The 22,784-nt window shown below is 40.0% G+C and overlaps 1 protein-coding gene across 1 annotated transcript in view; it reads left to right on the top strand.

The window, feature by feature from the left end:
* Nucleotides 1–22,784, top strand: part of PIAS1 (protein inhibitor of activated STAT 1) — a 59,990-nt gene that overhangs the window by 10,686 nt on the left and 26,520 nt on the right. Inside the window, 1 exon segment of the mRNA XM_067305440.1 lies at nt 15,060–15,504. Within this exon segment, the coding sequence (XP_067161541.1) occupies nt 15,060–15,504 (445 nt within the window).

Below are 22,784 nucleotides of genomic sequence, written 5' to 3'. Positions count from 1 at the left end.
CCAGCCGTGACCTTCCTCTACTGCTTGATCTTCCGGCAGCTCAGACATATTGGTAACAGGAGAACTTTAACTGAGCAGCAAGTTAAGGATATCTGGCCTTTTTTTGATATTTATTAATATTTTCAGAATAACCAGTTTGTGTGTGCAGACTGGATTTCATAGTTTCCCTAGACCTATACTATTCTGTTGTTTTTAAACATATTTAGAACTCTGAGGTAGTGCCAAGCTGTTTTAAGGGGAAGCAGCAATGTACTGAAACTTGTTTCCTATGTTCAGTTAACTAGAAAAAGTTTTTTTGTGTGTGTGTGTGTCTTTTTTTTTTAATGTGCCTTTGTGTTTCAGAGTACATTCACATTGCTTAGTAAAAGTGATTAACTGCATTGGCTGCTTCGTTCCTTGGGCCTGTGCATGATTGGTGTATTGGTATCTTTATTTTTTCCCCCTATACTAGACTGTCCTTTGCTTTGGTATAGAAGCTGAGCAAGGCTGGGAAGTAGTTTGATGCTTACAGCATCCTTGCCTCAGTCAGTGGAAGTAGAAGCTGTGTGTTCTCTTGTGAACATACCAAGAGACAAAAGGGAGAGGACACTTGACTTCTAAAATGCTGGACTGAAACCTAGGAAACGAATCCCCTCGTTGCAAGAGCCTAATAATTTTTTTTTTATGCTGTTGGCCCTTATATGTAAAAAGGGATAGGCAGAAGATAAATCCACGAACACGTGAGAGTCATTCAGATGACATTAATGAGCGACAAAAGGCTTGTATATATGCAAATTCCTATTCGGAGTGGGATTTGGATGAGTGCGGTTAATGAGGTGGGGCAATAGTTTGGTCAGTAAAGATGAAAAGGAGCAGTGAATGAAACTGCATCCTCCCTTCTGCCCTCTGAGCGGGGTGGGAATCCGGAGGGGCTTACCATGGTGCAAGGAAACTAAGGGAGTGTTGGTGTGTGCAATGCTTACTGCAGAAACATTACACCCTTTCTGCTTTTTTTACTTGGTCAACATTTCCGTAGAAAGTTATAACTTTTTCTGTCAGAGTTTTCTTAGGCAACTCTTTCGATTTTCGTTGTTCTTGTGACTAAAGCCAAGTTAAATGCAGTATCTTTTTTGTGGTTTACTTGCAATGGTTTTAATGTATTTTGAATCATAGGTGTGGCTGCAATTTGGCCTATAAAATCTTGATTCCATCAAGTGGTTTGTTTCCATGCAGGGCAGGGGTTCTTGGGTGAATGGATTAATTGAATTCAGTCTTATTGGGATTATAAGATAAATGTAGGGCTTGAAGTATGGGGTGGCGGGGGAGGGGGACAGAGTGGCAGGCTGATGGGACTGGGAAATTAAATATGCCTCTTCCCACTGAGCAAGCTTCCTTAGTGTGTCTCGTTACGGTGTGCCAGCGTGACTTTGAAAGAACCGTTTCCTTAGGCCTTGTCTATGCTATCCATGGGCCAGGGAAATATTGCACAGGGAACGTATTATTAGCTTTCTAACACATGGTTGAATGTTTTGTCCTGGGATTAAGCGTTGCTAACTCATGGGTTCTTAAGCACTGAGCGCTTGTCTTTTGGGCCTGCAGGTAACACAAGGCAGTTAATTTTTCCGGTGTAGGCAACATTGGGAAGTGGGAGGACAGGCTGGCCTAAATTCTGAGGGAGTGAGGTAGGAGTGGGAGTTCAGGAACTGTTTTGTCCTGATTCTCGGCCTCGCATAATGGGTACCTTCTCTGTCTGCCTCTGCTGGCTGGTGTCATTTGAGACTGTTGTCTTTATCCTCCTTTGAATACTGAAGAAAAGCAGGAAGGTCAGCTTCCTCTCCTATTATTCCATCATCATCTTTTGTTTTTACATAGTGGGAAGCAGAAACCAATCATTGTGGGCGATATGAAAAACTTAGCTTCCTGCTTTCTCTTTCTTTGTCCCCATGCCTCTTTTTAATGTCTTTCCCAGGATATGCATTCAGCGTTTGGCGCTGATGCTGCCCACTGCTCTCTTTTCCAAGCTGCCCTGATACTTGGAATGAAATCAGTGTGATTCTTAACAATCTTGGTTCTAGTGTCGTGAATAGCAGCCAAAGAAGTCATCAATGTCTCATTAACTTGACTGACCTAGGATCCTGAATCCTTCTCAGTGGGAACTAGAGTGAGTAGCAGCACAGTAAGATTTTGAAACAGAAGACAGGCTTCTGACTGCAAGCATTTTCACCTGATTTTTGGACAAGAGACCTAAGAATGAGGATTTTGTACCCAGCTGCTGATTCTTCTTCTGTATTAATAAATGTATTTTGGTGCTTTAAAATCAGTCTGTCTAAATATCTGATATAAATGTGAATTCTATGTCATATTGTTGCATGTAATAAGTAATTGCATTTTTAATGTGTCTGTTCAGTTAGGAATAAATTAGGTTTTGGTGTACGTTAATCCGTATAAACAGAGGTCATACCTATAATTAGCGTTCCCCCCTGTGCTCTCTCTGACAGACAATAAGCTCTTCAGAGTCTGAAAAATCAACTTCTCTTGAATTATTAGAAGGCCACATGTGGTTCAAGCATAGCTTTCTTGCTAGTGCTTTGCTATTTATGTGGCTTCTCTGTATTTCAGATGCCTTGTTGAGAGATAAAATGAGTTAGGATAGATGAGAGAGAGAGTGATTTTACTAGGTGGCTTTCAGATCTAGTTGCATATGTAACCCTATGTGTTCCTGTGATATAGACATGGCTAGTCATATGGCACTGATGAACCATTCCCAGATTTATGCCCGCATCTCCACCTCTGCCCATGTTTCTGAGGTTTACAGTATGTATTTTGAATTTTTTTCTTTTTGGAATGTCCAAAGGATGAGAAACATTCTACATCTTGCTCATAGTTCTTGATTCCCATCTTTGATTCCTCCTTCAGTTCTGAAATATACTCTGTTATCCAGCCTACTAGTTATCTGCAAATCCATTTATTTGACTATAGCTGCATGAAGAGCTGCCTGTAGTGATGCCTGAGGTTTTTATCCTGAACTGATGTATCAGCGACACAGTAAAACACATTAGAAATACAGGCTTTCCTCCAGGTCTTACTACTTTGTGTTTAGTAACTTTGGATTTCATAAGCAGTTATCTCCTAAGCTGCTGAAGTTGGTCGTGGGCTAGAAGACATGTAAACGTGGGAATGCTGTCTCTTGGCCTTGCTTTTAGGCTGGTGTTGGAGTCTGTTCATGTGCAGATGCTTCTATAAAATACAAAAGGATAATAATTCTCCCTTGACTAACTCGTATGGTTGAAAAAAGTTTCAGATGTGCAAGTTCTTTCTCTAAAGGTAATAAAAAGTATTACTGTCCTTAAGACCTTGTCTCTTACATCCTCAGGTTGTTATGGCCACTACGTTATTGGTAGATAAAACATGGAAAGCGGAGGAGTGGCTCCCAGATAACTGGTGATGCTTAAACAAGAAAATACTTAATCGTTAAAGAACAGAGAAAAGACTGTTAGGCCTGTTTTGGTCTCCGGCAAACATCCAGGTCTATTTTTTTTCTAGGAAGGGCTAGGGCTAACCAAGCAGAATGAAAAGAACTTGGACCATCTCCCCTGCTTCATTAAAAATGGCTTTGTTTCAGAAATTAGTAGAGGACAGGCAAGAAAATGGGTGTCTCGCCTTGAAAGAAGAGGAAGACTTGAATGGAGAAAACATTTGCTGGTCTCCATACCATATGAGGACTTATGGGAAACTGTATTAAAGGAATGATTTTAGAGCTTTACTGGAAAATGCTTGAAATCATTCCTTCTTTCAAGAACAGAGGGGAACTTGATGCTAATCTGTGCTATGAGAAGGTTGATGTGTGAAACTTGAGGCTTCCCTCAATTTCATGCTGTTATTCAGTCTTCACAGAACTGGTGAGATGATATTTCATTTGTATGGTGCACCTTACCTGATACTCTGAGGGATGGTAATATAAAAGGAAAAATTATTGGTATTGTTCAAGCTTCTAATTCATCTTGATGGCTTACTGCTTTATGACTATTTAAAAAAAAAAAAGATGTACTTTGGCTTCCTTATGCACTTCTTATAAGAAAATTTGAGGATTGTAATGGAAACTTTTTAAAATAAAGAAGTTATGCAGTGACTAGCTTTTTAAAAAAGGCTATATGGATGTCAGTGTGATTGCTTGATGGAATATTTGTTTTCAGCTTATTGACACAGTGGGAACTTTTGGCTCCATCGTGTATTTCTGCCATGACAATTAAGGCTAATTGTTAATAGTAATAAATTATTAGTCTCAGTGGACAAGTGTTAGAAGGGAACAGGGTATTTGGCCAGTGTATTTCATAAGTATTTGTTGTCAGCAGATTTATTTCATTTGGGTTTCATTTCTGGCTTGGGAAAGGGAAATCTTTTCATGGTAAATTACTGAGCACTTCCCATGCCCATGTTTTGCCCAATCTCTTAATCTTTCTGTTCATCTCTCTCCCTTCCTTCTTTCCTCTTCCCCCTTTCCTTCCACCTCAGTTGTTGTTCTAGGTGTTTTTTTAAACCTTTGTTCCAGTCTTTTCTATGGTCATGTGGTTACAGATAAAAGCGGTACAAGATGTCCTCTGGCATCTTATGAGACGGTGCAGGGACAAGGTGATATGATAAGTGGTGCACTGTGCAAAGGCTTGGGCAGCTATGGCCTTGCCTGTGCAGGCAGTTATGGCTGTTACTCTCCTTAACCCCGTGCGTGGATGCTCCTTGCGCAGTGGAGCCTGCCATGGCAGAATCGCTCCTTTGCACTGTGTGCTGGAATGAACAGAGCCCGGGAATTCTTCTTTCAGAATGAAACTTTGTGGGAAGGGTTGCTTTAAAGTTTAGAGAGACTAGTTTTGTCACATTCTGCTTTGCTAAGTTTTTTTGTTGTTGTTTCGGGGTTAGTTTTTTGTTTGTTTGTTTTTTGCAAGAGAGTTGTGAACAGATATTTCACTTTTTCTTTTCTGTTTTTCCTGCTCTTGGGGCATTAACACAGCAATTGGTTACTTTTAAGAGAAAGGAGAATTAATTATACACTGGCTTAAACCTGCTGTTCCGTACTTTACAAATCAGTATTTGAATTTAATGTGAATGAATAGTTAATTAAAACTTTTTTAGATATTAGTAGCAGTCAATGATAACATGGTCTGTCTCCTGTATTGCTTCCTAGGAAAACAGGACAAGGAAAAAAAAGTCTGCATGTTACCTAAAAGTGCTGTGATTTTTTTGTATAATTTTGTGCCCTAAAGTGTTATCTCATTTAAAGCTAAGTAAATAGCAAAAGTTTGTTAATTTGCAAAGGGCAGATGTGTAAACTCTTCAGCACTTGATGATAACTTGTGGCATGCAGAGAATAGATCACTTTGCAGTTCTCTAATGTACAGAAGTAAAAAGGTGGGGAGGGGGTTGGGTTTTTGTGTTTGTTTTTTAAACCTTTGAGGAAAACGTGCATCATATTATGGCAATAATTTTTTTAAATCAAATGATGCTTAAGTTGGCTAACAAATACGAAGAAATAATATCTGTTAATATAGTAGAGATTTAACTTGCTGTTACAGGCAACCACCAAAACTGAGTATAGGAATAATCTTTAAATTGCTATATGTCTTGCGATTAAGACGTTCTTTAAGCTTCTCATGGAAACCTTCTCTTTATCCTTGTTGCGGTGTGGGCACATTCATTGAATTCCAGGTGCATTCTCCTCCAGCAGAAGTTCTGCTCCAGCTTTCCTTTAAATTTGACTTCTAAAAGCTACTTTGCTTCAAACAGATACTTTAGATATTTGGAGAGTAACCAGAGCTTAATTCTCTAGTATTCTGCTGAAAAATTATGGCTAAAAGAACTGTCTGTAAGTTTCAAATCAGTCAAAATGTTTATGTAAGCATTGTTTTTTGTGTTTTAATTGCACATGAGGCATATCCATTTTTTCTTTTCATAAAGCTTAAAATCACCTGGGGAGAAAAATGTATGTTTATGTCCTCCTGTATGGCTTCCCGAAGTTGAGATGTCTTGGTTTTAATTTTTTTTCTTCTTTATAGTAAGGGACAATCTTTCAAACTAATATAGTAACTTATACAGCATTCAGTATTTTGATTATATTGATGTAAACTTTTTATATTCTACATTAGAGAGATCGTAATAAGACATACTGTATTTAGTGAGTTCTTTGCACAGCTGTTTGTGGCTTGCTTAGGCTACGCTGAAGCCTATTGCGTAGGAATTAAGCTCTTCTGTCAGCTAGTTGAAAGGCTTAGTTAAGGATAAGAACATTCTTAATAAAAAGTAAATTTGTGTGACAATGACCCTCTCCCAAATAGCTGAAAATAATTGTCTTCATTACTAGCCTTACTAGTATAAGCTATTTGTCTTTACAGAGGCACATTGTTTTGTGTCCAGAGATTGTCTAAATTAGTATTTTTGCAATTACTTGTCATGAAAATTATGCTAGTGGATAGCTGTGTAAAAAATAATTCCCGTCTGTATAGCTAAATACACAAGGGGCAATTAAGTTTGAGTGCAGCTAAAAAAAATTTGAGTCTCCAAGAGCTGAAATAAAGATTGCTACTGTGTCAGCAACCTTATTTAATACCGAAAGAAATAATATAGTTCACCTAGTGAATAAAATCTCTGGAGAACGATGAAACTTTTGTTACGGATTGAGATAAAATGTGACTTACTTTAAATCAAGTACAACTTGGAACCGACTGAAGTCGCTGGCACGCTTCCTGCAGCAACCTGGCTGTAGCGGTTGTCACAAGTTCCTGCCCCGGCTCTCCATCCCACGCCTCCGCTCCCGGAGGGGGAAGGCAGGGCAGGTTGTGGTTTGGTACCTCAACTGCTCTGGTTTGCAATCTGTGGAATTTGAAAAAACGAAACAAAACATCCCCCCTCACCACCCCCCAAAAAAAATATATATCAGCGATGTAAGTGTTCAAGGGCTGAGCTGGCGTTTCTGGGATAGGGCAGTCCCAGGGTGCTGATTCTCTGTTACAGAGGCAATAACCTCCAGGAAAGGAGGTGGAATGGAGGTCTGGCGGTGGTAACTAAAAGCCTTAATCACGCGTGCTAATTTGCCAGGGTATATGTGTCAAAGCTATCAGTATCCACATTTATAATGCCATAGCACATACCACAGGCGTCTGTAAAAACCATAAAACAACTTTTAACACATGGAGACAATATTAAAAACTCTGAACTTGTAGTGCCTGCTGCTCAGGCAGTTCAGTGGGGGAAGATCTGCCTTACTGTTTTCTTCTGCAATATTGTTTCGCTCTTCAGTGACTTTTTTTTTTTTCCTCCTCCAGTGAATATTGAATTTTGACTTTCAACATTGTGGGTTTTCTTGTCTCCAGTAAGCAGCAGGCATCTCTAAAGAATTTAATAACATCCTTGATACTGGATTAGATGGAGGCCTCTGTGGACTGTGGGCTGGAGGGAAAAGCTGAGGTTTTTTAGCGTTCATGTATGAAGCAGTATTGCTCTGACCAAACTTACCAAATCTGAGAGCAATCAAGTTTTTTTCTGCAGCCAGCACAACAGATATAAGCAAGCAGTGTTTGCCGATAGCACATAAGAAAAATGTCCTTGTTTGTACTGGCTGATCAGTGAAATTCAGTGAAGAGTTAACTGGTTATGATATGCAGGAAGTTATCTTGTGAGCTGTTATGCAGAAGGATGGCAGTAGCAAATTGTAGGACCTCTTGACCACATCCTTTTAGAATGAAATACTACAATTTTTAGGTGGTCTTTTCACTGACAGAGATTCCTATTAAGTAGCGTTAGAAGCTGCTTGAAACAGAGCTCCATAATTTGGGTAGATTGGTTCAAGGATCATAATGTTAAAAGATATGCGACTGTACCATTAGCACGGAAACATAACATTTGTGAACATGATAAAGTAAATAACACCTGACTTCTTAAGCTTTGAAGTGTACTTTGTTTGCTAGCATGGGAAGAAGTATGTTAGCCGGTGAAAATGGTGAACATAGTGTTTGACCTTAAGAAGCCCATATATACAGAAGGTACTAACAATAGGTCAATGCAGGCTATTTTTGACATATACAGTATATGGAAATCATTTAGTTGATGATTTTTTTAATTGATTAATATCTATTTTTATTGCCAGCTAGATGAATGCATAGATTTGGTGATATGATTGTGAAGTGTTCTTTATGAGCACAAATATACTGTGTAAATACAGAGTTGCTTTGGTTAAGAAATATTCTATCTCCTTACGTTTGTAATAAAAGGCAAATAGTGTTTGTACCTGCTACTAGCTTGTACCTGTTTTTTTTAATGCCGCCCTGCCTGCCAAAACATTGTACATATCACAGTAGAAGAGATCTGAGTTTTTTATTGTGAAAACCAATAGCCTCCTTAAAGGTTATTGTATGTTGCATATTTATTACTATTCTTCTGTGCTTTTGCCTCCCTTCCATATTGAATTACTGTAACTTCAACCTTTTAGTGTTCTGGCTGCATTAGACAAATGCAGGAAGTTACAACCTGTCACAGAGGGACTTGAGCTTCCATGAATTGGTTGTTTTACTCCCTCGTGCACATTTTCAGTAGACTGATTTCAATTTTTATGGTTTAGCCTTGATAGCTTCCTTGTATTAGTCTTGCAGATAGAATTTAGGACTAGGGAAAGTGGCTTCATAAGAAAGGGGAATATTTTTACCTTCATGATCTCCTGTTTTCACAAATCTTAAGCGTGTCTAGGATTCCAACAGTTTAGTCTGTGTAACTCTGGAGAGGTGAACAGATTTTTCAGCTGCAGCTTGTGTATAGCTTTCTTCTCAAGAAGATTTATATCATGGTTTAAAGAGGCTGTTCATAGCATGCAAGAACTTTCAGTAAAACTCTGTATTTTTGCAGCTGGATGGTGGAGGTATACTGAGATGAATTCAGGACCATTTCCATACTAATCTAATGCTTCCTTGTGGCTTTTATTAGAAACAAAGAACAATTCTGAAGATTTCTTTTTTTTTTTCTTTTTTTTCTTTTTTAACCCTATTATAGAAGTGCATTGTGGGATTCCTGGATTAGTAATTTGTTGCTTGTTTTATAAGGGGACAGTTTCCATTTTCGTTTTCCTTGAAAACAGTTTTTGAACTTTGCCAGTGGTAGATGTGTCCAAGTGGTTAATGTAAGGAGCAGTTAGAGCCTGGTCCCTCTGGATGCCGGGGCCGAAGGTGCTGTGCAGAACGCCAGGACGGGGGCTCCTGGCTGAAGCGTGCGAAGCCGCACAGCAGTGCAGTCGGAAGGTACGGCTTTTCCTTACACTTTGCCTTTGGAAATTCCTTATTGCAGTCCTTGCTCTTTTCCTTAATAACGGCTCGTTATTTCAGAGACTATTAATAAACTGTTGCTAATCACTGGGTTTCTAGTAACAGAAGAAATTTACTGTTGGTGCCTTAAATTCCTGGTTTTAAACAGGTGACCCTCCATTTGATATCCCTATTTAGCATCTTCTTCTTTTCCTTTTTCCTCTCTTCTCCCACTTTCTAACTAGTGTTTGAGGTGGATTTTTTTCTTCTTCTTCCCCCCTCCCCCCTTCTGTGTTAATGGTTAGAGAATTATGGAGGACCTGCTGTATAGCTTTAGGCACAGTGTGGTGTGGTACCTAGCCAAATGCTTCTTGTTGTTCTGGCAAATGTTGTGAATGTATTTTGGAGCTTATTCGCAGCTTCTAGTTACCATAAGCATCCGGAAATAACTTGTTAAATTCTCTAGATAGATTCTTTGGCTGATTACCGGAGATGTAGAAATACCCTTTCTAGAAAGCATTCATCTACCTTTTGGGACTATTAATGTTGCCACTGATGCTTTGAAGTCAGTATCTTGTGATGCTGGTGTTTGTGACCAATTTTGCAGTATTATCCATCATGCTGCCCTATGGACACTGCCTCAATTTGTTTAAAAAAAAAAAAAATTACTGACTGTTGTCTGATTTTTTTACCTCCCAGGTAAAGCTACTGTCCCTCCCTTCAAAAAAAGAAGAAAGTGAAGGCTCGCCATTTTTGGTTCTGGATCTCGGCAGATAACCTGTATTTGATCCTTTTTGAGGCAATGGGACTTGCAGCTTGTCCTCCTACACTTCAAGCCAGTTTTTTAGCCGTCCCCTATTTTCCAGTCTAGAAATAGTGTTCTCTGCCTGAATCTAGCTGTTTTAGCTATATTTTTCTGAATCATGCCAGTTAGACCAGCTACACAGGATTATCAATAGAGTTTCTTATCTATAAGGACTAACACTTAGATTTTATTTATTTTTAAACTTAACTACCAGCCTTCACAGATCAGTGGGAAAAGGTCCAGTTCATGAGTGCAGTCCTCTTTGGTGTCACCTATTAGCCTGTGCTAATGGCTGAATTTCCTTAGCCGGGAAGCTGCCTGGGCCTGGGCATCTTGCCTCTGTTGGTGGAATGTCTTGGCTTGTGTGGAAAATAATTCTTTAAAAGTAGGTGTGGGCTATTTTCTGTGCAGAGGGAATCAAAGTAAATGACTGTTAACATTGACTGCTGTGTGACATTTTTTTTCTCTCGCATGTCAGGTTCCTGGTAAAGTGGTTACTCTGAATGCCTAAGTAGCCTTTACAGAGCAAAATAATTCTGTTGTGTGGCATGGACGCAGCTCTCCAACCTGACAGGCTTGTTTATTGAGAGACCTTGGTGTGCCAAGAGCTGTGAAATGGGCACTGATGTTGCATGATGCTTTCTGTTTCGTGGTCCTGTTGCGGAAGTCGTAGACAAACCTCTTGTTCTTCCTCATCTCAAGTGTAACTAGATACTATTTTTTGTTTTGGGGGCTGACACAATTTTTATATCTGATATTTAGGTAAAACATCATTTTTACTTAAAGAAAAAGCCATTTTATTGAAAGACCTGTAGGTAGAACATCTTTTCCTATTGATAGTCACAGGAAAAAAGTAGGTGGGTGATGCCTTAACCAAGAGGGCCCTCTTGGATATGGCTCCTGGATGCTTTTACAGCTTTAAGCTTTTTTTCTCCTTATTGATTATCTGAAGTAGGTGGACAAAGGAAGTATCTGTGTTTCCAGCTGGCTTGTCTGGAGTTGTTTCCCCAATGAAAAAATGGGGATGCGCCTGCTCACGTGGCTGCGGCACGAGCTGGACCGCATGGTTGGGCTGACGCAACGCGGCAGGGCGGGAAGTGACGCAGGTTTGGGTTGTGTGAAGATTAACGTGGCCTCTTGGAAGGCCTCGGTGGCCCTCCTGCCTGCTGGGCGCAATTAGGTGACCTGTCATCAGGCAGCGAAGTGGGCCGTGGGCTTAGCGAAGGGTGAGCCGTGGTCACGAGCTCTGGGTGAGGGGCGGGGGTTGGCGGGGAGGCGTGTGTAATGAGACACACAGTCCTCAGGAGCAGCGTAACTTTTGTCGAGAAACACGTGTTTGCGTCGTGTTGTCGAGCAGGAAATGTCGGATGTGTGTTTATAGATTAAAGATACCTTCTCAACTCTGTGATGGTCTTTACAGTGAGTGAAAAGAAATCCTCTAGTAAACTATGAAAAGTCAAGTTTCTGTAAAGCTTGTTTTTACTCTTTGAGCAGTTTTTCTACTGTTTTTGCCCTCTCTTTGATTTTTTTTTAGATGTTACCTACATGGCATGACATACCAAAATGCAAATCATCCTCCAAACAAAGATACTGGCATTTGTTGCTTCTGAAAGAGCCTTGCAATCACAGCCTGTTTCTCACACCAAAATTATTTGACTGACAAGTAGTTTAACCTTTTCTTAGCTAGATAACTTCAATATCTTGAATGCTGCAGTGATGTTTGCAGGGGCATATGTTTCCTGGTCCTTGAAAGCATAACTAAACACCTAGTAACCTGTAAGTGCAGCTTGCAAACTGTCCTTTAGTCTGTCCTTGGTATCTGTATATAATTTGAACTAACCTTAATTTTTTATTTCCTTTTGCATTAAAAAAAGAGCAAACATATTTTGCCTGTTCTGATAAACAGCCGGCGGTCGGGGTGGTTCTTTGCTGAGGACCATTACGGCTGTTTTGCTGTCGCTCAGAGACTGACTCTCAGCGGTGGCTTTTGTAGCTTGCTGTAGGTGCAGTCGCACTGATGTCAGTGATGATCTTACTGCTCCGGCCAGCAGGAAGAAAAGCAGCCAGCTTTCCTCATGCAAAGTGCTTCTTGTGTCTTTGCCTTCAGCTTTGCTGGTGTAGCTAAGCCAGGAGAGCATTTGAACTGTGATAAGGTGAGGTGTGATTGAAAAGAATTTAAGAATTTTTTTCCCCCTTTTTACTTTGTGTGTTTAACAGCACTGGCTTTCTTTCCCTGCTGCAATTACGTGGCCTGTTCTAAGATTAGGATTCCAGTGTAGCGTGGGCCAAGGGCTCTTGCATGGACAGTGCTTGTGCTGGCAGTTGCCCTGCTGCGGGTATAGCTGTGTTGTGTCCTCAAATAAAACACAACTATGTTGGAGGAGGGGAGAAGAATTTTCATGTTCAGATTGCAGCGACGCGAGAGACTTTTGCCAGCATGCCTGTCTGTCAGGATCTTACTTCCCTGCGCCGCTGACTGACGTGCTGTACTGGCAAAACCCTATAGGGGTGTGTGTGTGTGTGTGTGTGTGTGCGCGCGCGCGCACATGTGGTGGGGGGGGTTAAGGCATTGCCTGTTTTCACATGTGTAAGAAAGGTTTGTCAGTAAAATATGAGACTGTAATAAAACAGCAGAACTTTATAGCATTTTTTTTCAGGACTGCATTTTTAATTGATGTATCAGTGCCCGTAATGTTGCAAATAAAATTTTTCTTGTTCTTCCTTTTAAGGAATTTTTCAGAGTGGGGGAAAAATCTGAGGAATTTTATTTTGGTTCCCAAGTCTGGCTACACAATGGACCCAGTTTTCTGTATACTTATTTCTAGCTTGCCTGTAACTTCAGAATGGAAAACATCCAACCTATAGCAGGAGTTTCCCAGTTAGCTCATTTATTTCTCGCTCATTTGTGTTTTCGGGAAGCTGGGCCTATACGAGCACAGGGAAGCTCTGAGACTTTGGCTGTTGAGGAAGAGACTTTTAATGGGGATGGGAGCAGACATTAAGCCCTTCAGCTGTAACTACGCGTTCTGTTGAAGAAATGTTTGTAAAGCATTATAAACAGTGCTGTTCCATGTTTCAAATCTATTTGTTTCACTTTCCTTTTCAGCTGTCAACACTTCAGAAAGTAACTGAAACTCCTTACTTATTCTTTTAAGATATCTCCTTGCCTTATGAAATACCTCATCTGTTCTAGTTAGTAGGTCCGTGACAATCCTGTAGCTGAAAGTGTGAAGTAGGCTCGCAGGGTACTCGGAGAAAAAATGTCAGCAAAATTGTGTTATATCTGAAGTGTTTGTGGTATTCTGCAACAACATGTATCTAAAATTTGCCGCAAGGTTATTCAGTTCTATTCATGTGGCTCATTCAACAGAGCAGAAATTTTGTGGCAAATTTGGTTAAAATGATCTGGGTGCATCCTTCATTAAATACACGAATCATATAGTTTGAGGGTTTCTTTAATAACTTGATCTATTTCAGTGTAGGGAAGTGCCTTTTGCGGATACCCCTTTGTACAAGATCTCCTGCAGGTGCTGAAGGTTTGAGGAATCAATAGGAGCTTATGCTTGTTTTTGCTAACGCAGGGGTAGTATACTTTCCAATATTACCACTGTAGGTTTTAGAATTAATGGTAAAATAAATTGGATAATATATGCGTATGAATATCTCAAACAGTTTGGAGAACTGGAGAGCATCTGCACTCTTTTTAAAAGATTATTTCTGCAAATGCAAGTGCTGGTTTGGTTATTCAACAAACAGAAAACAGTAATCTTTAGACTGCTTTCAGTGGTTGGGAAGTCGCAGAACCTCGATAGGCCTAATTAGTAATGTTTGTCCCAAATATACACTGCAAATATTATGTTGAATTTGTTTTGGAATTGACTACAGAATATTCAGGATTTTTAAATGGTTTCATACAGAAGTCCCAGATAGCCAGTTGTGGTGGGTAGGAGGCATGTTATTTTTCTGTGACTCCTTGGGAATCCAAAATTCTACAGAAGGATCACTTCAGCTGATATCCCAGGCCTTGTTAAGCCAAAAAAGTCGCTGTCAAGCACTGCAAGAAGTTTTAAAAAAGACACTAGGTTCTTGGCTGTGACCAGCGGGGAAGTACTTAGTGCACACAGACGATTGCTGGTTTCTCTGCTTTGCGTAGTTTTTTTCTCAGTTCCTCAAGAAGTGAAACAGTCTAGATGTCTTGGAGTTTGATTCATTAGGCTGTACTGGGAGACAGTAAGAGACTGTGTAAAACACATGGTAATTAATGGAAGGCAAAGCCCAGCTCCCCCATCTGCAACAGAACAAGCAGCTGAGAAGTGAGAGGAGAAGGAGGATAAGTAAGGAAATTGCTTAATTTTGTGTTGGAGATCGAATCTGAAGTTTCCTTTAACCCGGTAATGATCATATGGGGTTGCAAAAAAAATCAAATTATAATTTTTCTAAGTGTTTTTAACATCAGTCATTTCTCTGCCTTCCTTTGAACCTGTGCAGATTAGTTACACTGCATGGCAAAGAGTGAGAGACAGACTTGAAAGTGAAGTAGGGTGCCAGCGTGAAGGGCTGCCACGGCTTTTAAGCGCAAGTACTGGAGACTTGGATATTGTCAATGTGTAACTTTTTATTCCTCTAGCTGGAAGTCAAAAAACTTGTTAACTTTGTAGATGTTAGTAGAGCAGTGATTAGAACATTGTTGCATTAAAAGCATTATGTCTTGTACTGGCAACTTGTCCTCATCTCAAATTTTTACCCCAGTATTGCTGTCCTCAATTACCTATTGCAAAAGAAATTCCTTTAAAAAACTGCTGATTAGACTTTCTAAGTCAATATATCTATCTATGAACAAGTCCTGTTTTGTGTTATATTTCAGATAATTAGTGGGAGAAGAGCAGTAATGGTATGCCTTTAAAAATTGTATGCTTACCAGGATTAAGCTACATTCTGATGTTAGTGTTTAAGATGATGTAACTTGAATACTAATTTTTTGTTTTGTTTCTTTTAAGCAAATGGTTATGAGCCTTAGAGTTTCTGAACTGCAAGTACTTCTGGGTTACGCGGGGAGGAACAAGCACGGACGAAAACACGAACTTCTCACAAAAGCACTGCATTTGTTAAAGGCTGGCTGCAGTCCCGCTGTACAAATGAAAATCAAAGAACTCTATAGGCGAAGGTTCCCTCAGAAAATCATGACACCTGCAGACTTATCTATCCCCAGCGTACACTCAAGTTCCATGCCAGCAACTTTGTCTCCGTCTACCATTCCACAGCTCAGCTACGATGGCCACCCCGCAACATCACCGTTGCTTCCCGTTTCACTTCTGGGACCTAAACATGAACTGGAACTCCCCCACCTTACATCTGCGCTCCACCCTGTCCATCCCGACATAAAACTTCAGAAATTACCTTTTTATGACTTGTTGGATGAGCTGATAAAACCTACCAGTCTAGGTAAGGCTGCAAACGTAATAACAGTATCTGAAAACTTTTTAGGAGTAATGGATAAATTCAGCTGCTAGTGTATTATCTAGTTAAATATTGCGTCACACCAGTGTTTAGAGAATTGCTATTTTTGGTAACTTTTGGAACAGATTGTTCTATAACACATGGAGAGACATCTTACGTAACGCTCATTAGTTGCTCTAGCTGAGCTACTAAGTATGGTTCAAAGTTCCATTGTATTTGAGGGGTGAGTTTGACAAGAAACAAACTAAACCGTAGAAAAAGAGACTTTAAAGAAAATACGAACTATTGAAAGCAGGCAGTTTAAACCACAGCATTTAATAATTAAAACAAAGCAAAATCTGAATCCATCAAACCCAAGAAATCTTCTTGTCTGTGCTGTGAAAGAATGTCAGACTAGATACTTGCTGTGATCCCTTATGGCCCTAACATCTGAGTTTAGGAACACTTGTGGTTCTTTTGCTGTTTTGACTATTTTTTTTTTCCTTTTAAACTGTCTTCTGTATTAATGTATAAAACACTTGTGTAGCTGCTGAGAATATTCTGATGCTTACTGAGCATTATATAATAATGTGTGATTTTTCTGGCTCTGACTCCACATAGCACTTAAGAGCGTGGTTAACTTTTAATACTCTTAAATACCCCTTAAATACAATAGTGCTGTTGATTTCTGGAGGGACTGCCTGCGTGTTGGAACGTTCTGCTGTTTTGAAACCCTGGAAAAGAATCTCTCTGAGAATAGCTAGTAGGAGGAAGGTATTTTTAAGGGCAGCTATGGGGGGGATGGTGGGTGAATGAGGCGACCGTGCTTTGTGAAAGAGAACCCTTGTAAACAGAAATGAACAAGTAATTTCCATTAATAGACTGAACTGCTGCGGGGTGAAGGAGGCCTGATATGAGTGGTGGTCTGCAGACTGCTGAAGTGTGATCCCCTGCGCAGTTGTTTGCCTATTTTTTGTTTTAGCTTGTTACGATTGAGATGTTGAGAGAAAAAGAGGTAGCAGTTGATAATCTCTGGAATAAACTAAACTCATTTATGGCTCAGATATTCTTTTAAGAGGTGTACTATGTGTATTTAGCTTTAGTCTAAAATCTAATTGATTAATAAGCTTTCCAGGCAGTGCTGGTGGTGCAGGATAATTAGGTACTCAGAATGTGTCTCATCACTTTTATAATATAAATACTTTAAAAAATAATGGTATAATTTCAGTAAGACATTCCAGTGCAGGAATTATGGTATGCATTTATTCCTAGATGTGGTAAGAACACTTTGCTGTCAGCTTCATGCCTGACAAGCCAGTCCTAAATTAAGAGATCATAATTCATGCTCTGTCATGTCTTATTGCTTAAGGAGTTTATATACAATAGGATATTTTTCCCCTTTGTGGACTTTCAGAACGTCAGAGTAAGAAAATGGAAACAGCTGAAATTCTAGCCAGGTACCTTTTAAGCACTGTTTGTCCTTTAAGTTAATAATTTAGGGATATGTTTTGGGTTTTTGATTTGCATGTGTGTCCTGTGCTGTCTTTTTGCCTTGCTTATCTGAAGCAGTACTGTTGAAAAACTATTTTTCCTGTGCTTGCTGGGGAAGAGAGAGCTTCAGAGTCCATGCATGTGAGAAACAATTGTATTGGTTTCTTTTTGTAGTGGTAAGTAATGTTGCTACAGATTATAAAATTGCTAACTACAAATGTCATGGGGATATTTTTAAGTAATTAATGTATATGCTAATGAAAAAAACCACCATTGGATTAATAACCAGCGATATGCAGCTTTATACACTTTCAAAGCAACCTAAAGAAATTTTGCATAGAGCTCAGCAGTTTTAAATGTAGATAATGTGGACTTGTTTCTCTAATTACAGAATACAAAAAAAGCTTTGCTTAAATTTCTCCATTTATGCAGTTACTGATACTCTAACTAAAAACAGTGTTGAAAGTTTTGCTGAATATTTGCCTCGAATGGTTTGGACATCCTCCTCACTGCTTCAAACAATGTGGGTTTGGCATTTAAATGTCGAACTTCTAAGTTCTCTGGCTTTGTTTTCAAATGGTTGATGCACAGTACAAACACTCCAAACTTCTCCTTGGCATCTGGCCAGCGCTTCAGGGTCTCCTGCTTTTTTTTCTCCCCAGATTCCTCACAGGGGGATATGAAACTTTGGTTTCACTCTCTTTCCCTCCACCACAAGAACAGATTGATGACCTCATCTGGGGTTTTGAATGATTATCTGCCTGCTTAAAGTGGAGCCTGTTGATAGTCTCTGGAACTGGTAAAAGGAGTGTGTGTGCGAGAGGGAACGAGAGCGAACTCCATTGGGTTCTTCTGATGTGACAGTCATTACAGAGAAGTTAGAAAAAGCACACGTCTGGGCGTGACTCTCCCTGATCTTTCCCTAGTCAAGGTGAAGTTGTTCGGAGGCTTGTGTGAAGTAGCCTCCTGCACCTTCAAGAGATGATTATTAATTTGAAAAGCAATAATTTGAAAAAGCCTGGGGGAAGGGAGTTGCACAGCAGGGCACTTGATCATGCATGCTGTACCCAAATAGTTTACGTAGGTAGATAATACACAAGCTAATGTGAATAGCAGCTAAGGAAATCAAATTTGCTACCTATTATTTTTAATGTGAAGAACAAAAGGAGGAAATGGATGTTACCTTCTTGCACTTGTTTCCTCAAAATGGAGCTCTGAACAGTGATAAAATACACATGCTGGCTGTTAGCTGGGCAGGATTCATGGCAAAGGGGAAACTCAGTGCTTTGTCCATCCATACCCTTCTTGCCAACAGCTATTGAGGATCTTTAGTGTGGCTGACTGGAAAATGTGTGACAAGCTAAGGTTAGGAGGCTATTGGCTAACTTTTTTGTACTTTCCCTGGCTTATAGCAGCCTGTAAAACTCACAGCAGTGAGTAGGATGCTTGCAGGGGCAGCAGAGTTGCCTAGGTGGTTGAACTTGTAAACTCAGTCTATGCTACTTAAACCTGCCCTTCCTTGAAGAAGGGCAAACAGCAGCCAGGCACCGCTGACTGTGGGCCTCTGCTGCAGGTTCCCTCCCTTGGCCTTCGGAGCATTCCCGCTACACCGCTCCCGCTTAGCGCTTTGAGCCCTGGGGCTAATGCAGACCCTTACGGTTATGTTGGCTGTGCTGCTGAGGGATGGCAACGTTTTCTTTGGTCCTAAGAGGATGATCAGTGGGCTGCTGCTGCTTCTGAGAAGAAGAGAAATCTGTCCATGTTCAGGGGAGCTGTGAAACTTGATCCATATTTTATTAGCTTTCTGCATTGCAAAGTTGAGAAAGCATCGATATTGGATGCTCTTGTATATGAGTCAGTTAGGAATGCGCTGTATTTGTTCTCAGTGTTGGTTGGTATGTTGGTGGATAAATCTGTATACTGAGCTCTGGCAGTGTGATGGAGAGCTGAGGGCTCTGTCCCATGGGGTGCAATGACTTGAAATGTGTGTGTGTGTATATATAAAATATATATATTTTTTATTTTATTCTTTTTCTTTGGAGGAAAAGGTATCTAATTTGGCCTTAATGGCAAAAGTTAACAACAGTATGTGAAGCTGCCTTACTAATGCGACTTCTTTGTTTTTTGTTTTTTTTTTAATAGAAACTCCTTTAAATAGGAGAATTATTGTTTGCTAGCTTCTCAAACAAAGCTGCAGCTTTTGCTTAATGTTTCCCCATTTTCAGTCTTCAGCATATGGACACTGCTAACTGGCTGTTAAACTTAGGGCCAATTTTCTAAAAGTTCTAACACAGAGATCAGATCTCTTTTGTGTGGCGAAATGTGTAACTATGAGATGATTAACTGAATTCCAGAATTCTGCCAGCTTATTAAGGAAGAAACGTTAGATACTCAAACAACATCTTTAAAATACTTCTTGTTATACAGCATATGTCATTTGTAATTGCTTTAGCTATGTAGTCGTTACAAAAATCATTGTAACTAGGTTATGGGTCTTTGCTTACCTGTTAGTAACTGGAAATTAAACTTTCCTTTTCAATTTAAAAGGTTAAAGAGGCCATGGGCTATGCTACTCTCTTAAAATTGCCTAAACGGAGTAGGGGTATTCATCCTGCAATTTGCTGTGCTTCAGTCGTTAAGAGATGTTTAATGCATCATTGGAACTTAGATCTGAGCTGTGGAAATCAGGATTTTTACCTACATGTTGCAGCCTTCTGGAAGGAGGAGAGAAAAGTCAGGCTTTCTAGGAAGTCTGGATACCACTTATGCAAAAAAACATTGCATCTTGCCTGCCAGACTCTAGGTCCTTCTCCATCAGGTGAAAGGAAATTACGATGGTTCTGCTGAGGCTTGTCTTGATCTACTTAAATCTTAGTTTAATTTCCTAATCTGTGGGCTCTCATAACGGCGTTTCTCCAGTAATGCGGAATTTCACCGCTGGGGCCTGTCCTGAAGAAAGTGGTTGAGAGAATTATGCTCTTACTAATCAGCATTCACGCTTCTGATTTACACTTACCTTGAAATTTCCTTTTTGAGCATGATTGATCAGGGTTACTTGGACATGCTGCATGTTTGAAGATAGATCTTGCAACAAATCTGACCAAAATCTTTAGGGTGACTGTAGTTCAAGTTGCAACTATTAAACAATTAATTCAGCACACTTGGAAATCTAGTTTGGAAGCTATACAAGTTTTGCTTGGCGAGTATTTCTCCCTTTCATATATCAGTAAGCTGATCTATTGCTCTGTGTAATCACCATCATGGTTTATATGGAAGTCGTGTTTTTACTCTGTGTGTTTGTTGTTTTTCTTAATGTACTTTGTGGGAGGAAGTTCAACAAAACACTATTCTCAACTCGGGCCTGAGCTTTCTGACTTCCGGTTCTACAGCTTTTAATTGTGCAAGACTAAGATGAAATATTAGCTCTCTTCTGTTCATGTGCTGTAAGTGAACCAGAACTGCAGTGCATTTAGTTTCTTTTGTTGGCTTCAACTTTTATTTGCATGTGGTACGCCTCAAATTCATATATAAAGAAGAATCTTTCCGTAGTCTCAAGCCTGTTTCTTTTAAGTATGAGGTAGTTTTAACCTACTGTGTAGCTCTTTTGGTACAAGAAAAGGAGTATAATTTATTACTATTCACTTTTGCAGATTGCTCAGGCTCCTTGTGCTTAGAACTGAGGTCACTCAGGTTCCAGGACGCTACAGTATAGGGACATTTTCAGACACAGCTGCTCTGATGTGGATGGATCGAGGCATCTACTCTGCTTCACAGGATCCAACTAGAATATCTTTGTGATAATTAGTCTTTAGTAGAAGGAGTTATGGCAAATGATGTGGTTGACTCAAAGCATGCAAGCAATCCATTAATAATCAATGAACCAGTCTGAGCTTAAGAGTAGTATCCCTTTAAAGGGGGGATAGTGGTAGTGTTTGCGTATCATCAGAGAGGAAGCTGTGCTTTTGTAATATGTGTTTTTAAGATTTCCAGATGCAACCGAGATGTTGATATTACTTAATAAGTGTTGGAAAGACTGCTGGGATGTGGAAGTCTTCCGCGACTTTAGAGCCTTTCATCTCCCTTTACGATGGCTTTATGAAAAAGGTGGTGTGGATTATGCTAATCATAGTGGTGAACTTGCTAGGGACTCTGTTATCTAATCATAAATTTTAAACTTAATTTTTTGCTTCAGTTTTAAGATGCTGTTGCTATTAGGTTTATTAAACTAGTCACTTGTTGTAGACTAAAAATACTGTAGGCCTTATTATCAGAATACCCCTTACAGAAATGTCGTAGCTTTTCAGTACTGTTCAGGTGAAGTACTTTACTGCTGCCTGTGCTTTGGGGAATAGAAGCTAAAATTTTCAAGCCTGGATGGCAACACTTGAATTCTGGGATCTGTATTTGGGTGTCTAAATAAATCAAATGATTTTAACTTACTTGAGTATGCTGGATAGCTGCAGGTCATCTTGATGGCTGTGAGGTTTCTAAGGGCTTCCAGCTTCTGGAAAACCAAACTATTAACATTTAGATGCTGAAGAAAAATTTGGGGGATCCTAACTTTAGTACCTATATTTGGAATTTTTTCCCCCCTGTGCTAAGTAGCAATCTTGGAAGGGGTGTTTTAAGTTAATGGAAGTACAGCCGAATTGTTCAGCTGTCACTTTGCTCAGTGCTGTAACCCCGGTTGGGGAAGATGCACGTTTCTGTACCACACAGACAAGTCAGCCATGATCCACCGTCTGATTTAATTTAGAAAGATGATAGATGGAAATGTGTAGTGTATTGGTGACTAGTGGTGGGTTGCATATGAATACCAGAGTACTACTGTTATTCCGTGTGATAAAACCACGAAGCGGTACGCTGTCCCAGCTTCCTTGCTACGAGCCGTGGGTCCTGTCTGTGCTGCTCAGCCGCGTTGCATGTCTGTCGGTGCGTTTTTCCAGTCTGCCCCAAATCCCAGCTGGGGTGTGGAGGCACGAGGTGGGTCCTGCCTCCTCCTCTCTCCCAGCCCAGCCATATTCCCTCCCCTTGAGCAGAGCGGAGGAGCGGAGTCGCTGCGGAGCCCTGAGGGCCCAGGAAGGGCAGCAGGCCAGAAGAGTGCCCGCGTAGACTGGTTATTTGCTCTATCGAGGTAGGATGGGATGGCAGAGAGTTCTGGCAGGATGGTCAGGCTGAAATTGGCCCTTAATACATGCTGTAGGTCTTCAGAAATGTTCATTGCTCAAAAATGCTGTAATACATCACTTTTTTTTTTTTAAACTAAGTACGTAAATTTCTGTCCAGTTGCACAGAGTTTCCACTTGATCTGTTTATACAATGTATCATGAAGAGTAATAAAACACATAATATTTATGAATTAATTGTAGCCCTTGGAGTATTTCCAAGGTATTTTCCTATATATATATTTAAGCGCTATTTCAGATAAGCTCCTTTCCTTCTCCTTACTCCCTGCCTCTTCCACCCTTAGTATAGCTATGCATGTTACTTCTGAGTATTAACTGTTAAAAGCTGTTTATGTAACTTAATTTATAATTGCAATAGACTGACCAGAACCTAAGTTCAGTTTTTCATCTGTCTTAAGAATATCACATTGTCATTTCAGAGTAGTACAGCGTATTTGTGAGTCTAGTGTGACTGTAACCCACGGAAGTGGTTAAGAGCTGGTCACCACCGTCAAGGGAAGAATGACTTGTGTGTTTACTGAGGTGCTTTGAAACCTTAAGATTAGGCAACATCCATCGTGATAAGTGATTGAAAAGAAGTGAAGTGGCCAAGATGTCGCAGCCAGTGAG

This window comes from Apteryx mantelli, chromosome 15 (genome assembly GCF_036417845.1).
Source record: "Apteryx mantelli isolate bAptMan1 chromosome 15, bAptMan1.hap1, whole genome shotgun sequence".
Lineage (NCBI taxonomy): Eukaryota > Metazoa > Chordata > Aves > Apterygiformes > Apterygidae > Apteryx > Apteryx mantelli.
The sequence above is the reverse complement of the archived record's forward strand: the minus strand, read 5'-3'. Positions and strand labels throughout refer to the sequence as shown.